General features: G+C 44.2%; 1 protein-coding gene across 1 annotated transcript; it reads left to right on the top strand.

The window, feature by feature from the left end:
• The first annotated feature begins 574 nt into the window (after positions 1 to 574).
• On the top strand, positions 575 to 3,764 carry LOC110480729 (apovitellenin-1). The gene is made up of 4 exons (XM_021548894.2): positions 575 to 662; positions 2,080 to 2,177; positions 2,540 to 2,699; positions 3,334 to 3,764. Exons 2-4 carry the CDS (start codon positions 2,117 to 2,119, stop codon positions 3,431 to 3,433), a joined length of 321 nt encoding a protein of 106 aa, XP_021404569.1. The 5' UTR covers positions 575 to 662; positions 2,080 to 2,116; the 3' UTR covers positions 3,434 to 3,764.
• The last annotated feature ends 4,082 nt before the right edge of the window (positions 3,765 to 7,846 follow it).

Raw genomic sequence — 7,846 nt, forward strand, 5'->3', positions numbered from 1 at the left:
GGGATCCTGTAGCTGGATGTTCCTCCTGGTAATTTCACAGAATTCACAGAATGACTAGGTTGGAAGAGACCTTAAAGTCATTGAGTCCAACCCATAATTTTGACAGCTGTCTCAGATGTATTCTCATCTAGCCAGCCCGTGCAAAAAAGAGTCTGTCACGGGGAAAGAACCATGAGAGGAGTGCACACCTCTGTGCACAATTTGGTTAATGCACTTGCTGTAAATGGAGAGGAAACTGGTGTAACTAATGCAGGTAAGTGCAAACAGTCAGAGCAGTGGGGTTAGAGCACGGGAAGAGTGGGAGCAAACTTTAGCCCAGCTCTAGCTGCTATTAATGTGGAGTTTGGTCAGTTTATGAAAGGGGCCTCTATGACATGGTTGCCTGCAAAAGTAGGGGGCTCAGTGACCCAGAAGCTGCCTTCCACATCTCTTGGGCTCAGGTCAGACTGACCCTCCATTACCAAATCTCAATAACAGGTCCAGAGTCCTCCACAGCTTCTTGCCTATCCCACTGAGCTGGATGTGCTTGCAAAAGAGCAAATGGGGAAACAAAGCAGGACCTTTGACCCCTTGCTACCACTATATTAGCTGTGCATAAATGCCGGGGTCTCAGACAAGCACCTACCTCAGCTTGGACCTGAGAAAGAGAGAAAGCAGGACAGGTAAGAACTGAACTCTGTTCTGGGTGGCTTGGACTTTGTGACTGGTGTATCTAGCTCATAGACAAGTGAGTGGAGCTAGTCTTCTATTCTGCCCCATCTCCAACTGCAAACCAAAGTGTGAGCCCTTCTCAAGCTCCATAGCCAGGAATGGTGCTGAAATAAGGAGGGTGGGGGGTACCTGGGGTCACCTGTTCTGAAGCTGAGTGATGGATGCTCCGTAAGATACTCATAGGAGGGTCAAGCCCATGATGGGAGTTGCAGAATTTCAGTGTTGGGAGATACATTATCTTTTCTCAGTTGCCTTCACCACAGGGACTGCAGGTTCTAAAGCAGGTAAAAACACCTATTCATGCTCCTGGGAAGCAAATTTCTGCCTTTTGTGTACACAGAGAAAAACTGACTCTGGGATTAAAAATCAAGGAAGGGTAATAAAGGAGCAACTGTGCAAACATCCAGTGAACTGGGTGGTAGCTTTTGGAGGTAATCTGCACAGAAGGAAATAAAAATGGATGGAAATCTCCTTACTGGGGTATAAGACAGAACATTGATTTGTAACCACCTGGTACAGGATTTAGCAAAGCATTCACATATAATAGACTTTCAGCCTATCTTGCCTTTGTAATTCCTATGTTCAAAGTTGTCTTCATGTTGCTCTGAGTGATGCAGCCCTCTAATTAGGGGCATAAATCAATTTTAATTTATAAACAACTTTTCAAGTGCAGTGTGTTTGAAAGCTTTTTTAGATGTAGTGTCCTATTTTTCAGTGTACCGAGTAGCAAATTTTCAATTCTCCAATTCCGACTTTTTTAAAGACAAAGTAAAGGAAGTCAGATTAAGCTAAATTTTGCATTTTCTCACTTTTGGGAACTTGTTCTGCTTAGGCTACTGTCTGCTGCAGACTGAAAAAGACAAGGGAACCTAGTTAGCAACTTGGGACTTTCCTCAACTAAAGCAAGACAAAGTACTCAGATCACTGGGTCACTTTGTATGTGATGTACTTACTAGCACAATGTTCTTTAGAGCAATTTACCAAAACAAATCAAACTAAGAAATCACACAATATGATTTTTTTTTTTTCAGATGTACTTAAACATGTAGGAAACCTTTTCTGACTTCTGGCACTTTTACTGGTTTGCTTAGTGCTGAAATGGGATTTTAGTTCTCCTATAAAAGAACTAGCTTTAACTGCCCATATTTCTTTGAGCTCTGAAAATTATTATTGTGGATATTTGTGAATATACAAAGAAAAGGAAAACAATTTTATACTGCCTTTTTCTCACTTCTTCAGAGGAAATGCACATGATCTTTCTGTTCTTGTCTTTATTTATTGGTTAGGTGTGTTGCAAAAATCTGGTGTTTAACCAACATATTTTATTTCTCTGAAAACAACCCAAACACTGTATGCTGATTCCTGCAGGTCTCTCTGTGTAGAGAGCAGAACTGGTACTCAAACCATGCTGCAATCCAGGGCATTGGTGATAGCTCTGATTCTGCTCCTTAGCACCACTCTCCCTGGTAAGTGTGAAAAGCTTTGCTGTTTGCCTGAGACAAATCTCAGCTCTACAGGTTCTCATGCATCGTGAAGTAGGACTGAAACCAAATAATTCAGTTGAAGACGATGAATACACAGTGCTTGGCAGCATGGAACAAATCAGTAGAAACCTGGCATGAAAACTGCCCGTGCTTGGTGCAAATACTCTGCCATGTGACGTAGATACCCAGGACTGGGTGAAGAGGGGATGCTGAATGCTGTAGAGCAAATTCTGGGATAGGTTCTAAATCTCAGAATTTCAAATCTCTTCCCCTGCACCTGAGGGTAGATACCAGAGATACAAGACACATGAGAAGCTTCATGGGGTTTTGCCTTTTTTTCTCAGAAGTGCAGTCCAAGTCCATCTTTGACAAAGACCGTCGTGAGTTGCTGGCCATCCCTGAGACTATTGCATCTTACTTCTATGAAGCTGTGAACAAGGTGTCCCCTAAAGTCAGTCAGTTCTTGTTGGATACTGTCCAGAGTCCAACAGTTATTGCAGCCAGGTATGGAAAGCTCTGTACTAACACTCCAACAGCCAAGTATGAAAAGGGAAAGGGAGGTGTGGGAGAAAGAACAGATTCATCAGCTATCTCCATGGGGAGATCCAAGGGGAAATTAATCAGCAACCAAAGACTGATGTACAAAGGGAGCCAGGTGGTGGAAGTGAGGGTGAGGTGATATGGTCTGCTGGTGAAAGCTCTTCCCAGGGAGGCACATTGTACACAGGGATGGGAGATACTGACTGCTCTTTATCTGTGGGTAGGGAGGGAGGAGGCTGCTGGCTGGTGGGGAATCAGCTTCTCTGGAAGGGTGCTGCAGTGCTGTGAGGGGCTGAGTACTCAGTGTGCCAGGACAACTTGATGCAATATTAACAGACCTGGCTCTACCTGTGCATATCTATTGCTCAAGGCAGAGGAATGAGTTTCCTCACAAAAGGGAAAGTATAATCACCCTAGAGACAGTTTCATGTAACTCATAGCACACATGTACTGTCTATTCCTGTTTTCTGAGGAAAGCCCCTCTAGGACTGCTGGGGAGCTCTGCACTCTCGATGACAGGCAGAGTGGTAACTACAGCAGATGGGGATTACCCTCACATACTTGTGTATCTTACCACATACTCTGTTGTCTCCTGCAGACAGAGAATCGCCAAAGAAGCAAATAAAGTCAGTATAATGTTTGAACAGCTGGTTGAAAAAATAAAGAGCCTGTGGTACACAAGAGTCCTTGGCTATTAGCCAAGTGAAGACAAGTCAGTGTTTCCTGATGTGTGTAACACCCTACAGTGTCCTTTCCCCCTTCCCCTCCTACGGACCAAGATTAGTCAATAAGACAGAATCGATGCTCCTCTTAATGCCACTAGAGGGAACCCACCTTCAAAGACCAAAAGAGGGAAGGCATCTGCTGAAGGCATCTGCTGAAGCCTCCCCCGGAAAAAATCGAGCATCTGGGCATGGGGAAGGCAATATAGCAATTGTAGAGTTCTTCTGTAGCCAAATCTTGAAAATTAATTCCTCCTGTATGGCTTGGTCATTGCCCCTCTAATAAAAAAAAATGTTGGTTGTTACACTTCCTTAAGTTTCTTGTTTGTATTGACCATTGTGGAATCTGACTCGCCTTGGCATCCCATTCTGCTGAGAACATAGCTGTGATTCACAAGGAGTTTTTGTAGGCAATGCTAACAACCCTGAGTGTTCAGGCACTTTTAACTAAGCTCATATTCTTCTTAGGTGAAGGAGGCACTACCTGAGCATCTTTCAGATTAGCCACAATTGATTGTGCAACTGATTGTGCTCCTTGGTTAGGTGGGAAGAAAGTAGGTGCTCCTGTATCTTATGTCTGAAGATTTCAGATAATTTGGGAAAACAAGTGCAAGTAAATTGAACTGTCCATCAACCTAAACAGGACTTTGGAAGTGTATCTCATTGGTCAGCCAGAGATGCTACTGAATGAACTTTTCCAAAGGAGAAATGAGTGGAAATTGTTTCTCTATCTTGACCAGTTTATGAGAGGACACCTATGCCCAGCACTGTGTATGAAGACCTAGCAGGTCCTCATCAGTCCCATGTAACTGCATCAGCCCAGATGCCCACACTGGACAAAGAAATCAATCTGCTTTCTCATTTAGCAAGCAGAAGCAAGTAGGCAATTTTTCTGAAATCACAGTGGGAGACTGTGGCATAGGCTAAAGCAGACCCTTATTTTGTTGTTTTGTTTTGTTTCTTTAATTATCAGTCAGATTAGTGATAAACTTGCACTTAACCACTTGCGCGGAATAAAATCCCTTCATTTTCCATTTCCTTTGTCCCAGCAGTTCCTTTTTACCATGTGCAATCATAAGGAAATCAGTGTCCCCAAGGAGAGCAGCAAGTTCTTCCATCTGTAGTGGCTTCACCAGTTCTGCAGAGATGTTTTGCAGGTTTATTCATTGGTGCTCCTATTCCTTATACAGTCTGTGCTTCTCTGGCCACAATGAACAAACATGCATATGTATGACATAAATGGACCAGTATTTAGGAGGAGGTTCAGAAAAGCAGATGGTTTTTGGTTGATAAGAAGAGTTACCACATGAAAAATCTAGGTAGGTCCTTTAGCTCTTTTGCTACAGGGATGACTTCCTCCCTGCTTTTTTTCCATGTGTCTCTTCAATATTTTTTTTCCCCTCCTAAATATAACACTTAAAAGGAGAAGCCATGCAACTAAAATCCTCTCTTGTCCCAAGGAATAATTCAGCATTCTGAACTTTCTCAGAATAGAGCTTGTTCTTCTGACATTTCAAAAGTATTTATTTCTGAAAGAGTGAAAGTCATGAGTATATGAAAGAGCCTGAATATTTTCTTTAGAATTTGGTGTCCTGGAAATCAGCACTTCAGCCTTTTCAATCTACTTGTATAAAAAGAGTAGGAAAAGGTTTTGGAAAGTATAGGGGTCCTCATGTATCATTTTGAGTCATTGTGTGACTTCACCAATGCAATGCAGTGGTATTTCTGTATTGTATCACTGCACAGCTGGAGCAGCACAGTAGCTGGCATGAATTCTGTGCTAAAATGTAACAAAGTCTACATTTTGTTAAGTGAACTTAATTTTATCCTTTTGCTTCTTTGTAATGTAACATCCAGAAAATCCAAGCCAGATGAATCCTGAACAGCAGTTTGATGTCTGATTTTAGCACATGGGCAAAACAGAATCAGACTGTAGATCTCTGTGTTTGTTTGTACTCAAGCTCCTGATCATGTAGTTAGTTATCTATGTATTTTTACACTTGAAAAAAAATAAGTAGAAAACCTTCCAGGTAGTTAATATCTTGTACAATCTACAATCTGCGGCAACCTATGAAGAGCAAAGTAGATAGCCTTCCACTGCCTTTAAGACAGAAGTAGACAACCTTCCACTGCCTCAACCTTCCCCTTTAAGACAGAAACTAGCAGCTGAGACAACATTCAGGCTGCAATTGGGTGGAGGAAAAAAATATTTTTATCCCGAAAAGGACCCTGGGACAAATTAATGGGACATGTAATGAGAGGGCCATTTTATATCTCAATGTCAAAGTATTTCATATCTACTCTCAATTCTCAATTAGAATAAACAGATTAATCTGTAATTTCTTTTAAAAATATGTACAGAAATCAATTCCCAGTGATGTCTGTTGCAGAGTTCACTGAGTGCTTCAAGATTCTTGGGGAGGCTTCATAAATGAAGCATTCCTTTCAGTGAGATTCATGTCATAGAAACTTTCTTGTTGAGTAATTATTATTCACTTTGCAGATTTGGAAAAGCTAGTGGTCTAACTGGTTCAACTGAGTCAATTAAAATGAAATCTTAAGAAATGTCAAGTTTCTGTTGTTTCTGAGATGGGGGAATAACCCCCTCAGGTGCTCATGATTTCTGCAAAAAAACACCCTTTCTTGAAAAGTATTTATTATGGTGGGTACTTGATACCATTTTCAGTGGCTCAGATTGTTGATGGCTTTTACACTTCCTAGCTCCCCTCGCCTCTAACGCTTGGAAAAATCACTAATTAATGCTAAGGGAACGCACGCCTCGGGCTCTGCGCTGCTTTGAGCAATGGTTGCTGCCCTCGTCCGCGAACAGCCCAAGTCCTTCGGCAACAGAAAGTCCAGCACAGGATGTTTGAGAAGGCAAGGACTGGAAAAAGCCTCGTGAAATATTTGAAACTGATGGCTGGTACTCACACCTACACACACGCAGACATTCCATCTCAGCGCCGCAGTTTTTGTTCCCTGGTGAGGGCTGTGCGGGCGGGCACAGCGAGGGGAAGGAGCAGGCTGAGATGCGGGACGCGCGCTAAGGCGCAGAGCTGACATCGTTCTGACCGCTCTGCCTTTCCCCGCGGGCTTTTCGCATAGAGGCTTTCCCAGATTTTACACGTCAACGCCAAAATCACAAACGGGGTGCTGCAGTCGGCAAGGAAAAAGCGCAAGGAGGCGGCGGGCGGCTGCGGTGGCGTTCCCTGCGGCGGGCTCGGCGGGCCAGCGGAGCCTTGCGTGCCGGCCGGGCGGCGGGACCAGCCAGCGCCGCTGCCGCCCGCGCTGCGGCCGCTGACTCAGAGCGGCACCGCCGCTTCGCACGCGATGTCGCCGGCTCCCCCCATCCCCCGCGGGCTCCCGGCGCCGCACGGGGAGAGCAGGCACGCTCTGGGGGCGGGAGCTGCCTGGGGAGGAGGACAAGGGGTCCCCAGCCCGGCCGGGGATGCTCAGGGAGGCGGGAGTCGGGCAGGAGTGGCTGGAGGAAGGGAGGAGCAGTTTTACAGCCATAATCCCACTCTTTGGTGAGGCTGGGACAGGTAAATTCTCCCCGGGGCCGCCTGACCCCGTGGAATGGGAAGCGGGTTTCAGCACGGGCCGGGCTGGGGCTGAGAAGCTGCAGCTGGGGAGGGTGGGGAGGGCTTGAATGTTGTTTCCGTAATACACAGAAAGTTTTTCGCATGTGTTTGTTTGCTTACCTGAGCGCTCACCCGAGAGGTGGGGGTTCCTTTCATCTGGGTGTGTAGTGACCACGCTGTACTTTGCAGACCCAGGGTTATTTTTTTTTTTTTTTTTTTTTTTTTTTTTTTTTTTTTTGTGGGGGAGAAAGGGTGTGCCGGGTTAGATAATCCCATGTTGCAGATTTCTTTATATTTAGATTTGGAGGTGATATGCGATTCATGTAAGGCCACTTCTCAAAGTGTTTCTTTGTGAAATGTTTCTTAAAATGTTTATGGGTTTGCTATTCAAAAACCTAGAAAATTGCAGCACAATTCCATACTGTTTCAACAGTACCTGTGATAAAACTGCTTTATTAAAGTTTCCCAGTGCCATAACATGGTGGTGTTCAGATGTACACCACAGCATCAGGTACACACTGTGCCTCGTGGGAGAAGCATTAACCTGCTCACTGACATACAGGAGTGTATCTGGAAATGGTTTAAAGAACATTTGCTATCAACCCTGACATACACTGATTCCTGAAGATCTTAACAGAAGAAATATTTACAAGTACAAGCTGCTGTACATGTCAGTGAAGAGCTCAGATTGTTTATACTCACCTTTATATCCAGAGCTTCCTATCTCCAGGTTTACAGTAGCATCCTTGTTGAACGGGTTCAAATCTTGGTTTTGGGGCTATTTTATTCTCAGTTCACTTGGGAGAAA

Source organism: Lonchura striata, chromosome 2 (assembly GCF_046129695.1).
Source record: "Lonchura striata isolate bLonStr1 chromosome 2, bLonStr1.mat, whole genome shotgun sequence".
Classification (NCBI taxonomy): domain Eukaryota; kingdom Metazoa; phylum Chordata; class Aves; order Passeriformes; family Estrildidae; genus Lonchura; species Lonchura striata.

What these genes read in the sequence shown, in the direction of transcription:
- LOC110480729 (XM_021548894.2), top strand. Translation starts at nt 2,117, where the DNA reads ATGCTGCAATCCAGGGCATTGGTGATAGCTCTGATTCTGCTCCTTAGC. An exon ending in CCTTAGCACCACTCTCCCTG is followed by an intron (nt 2,178 to 2,539) that starts GTAAGTGTGAAA and finishes TTTTTTTCTCAG; the next exon opens with AAGTGCAGTCCAAGTCCATC. An exon ending in CCAACAGTTATTGCAGCCAG is followed by an intron (nt 2,700 to 3,333) that starts GTATGGAAAGCT and finishes TGTCTCCTGCAG; the next exon opens with ACAGAGAATCGCCAAAGAAG.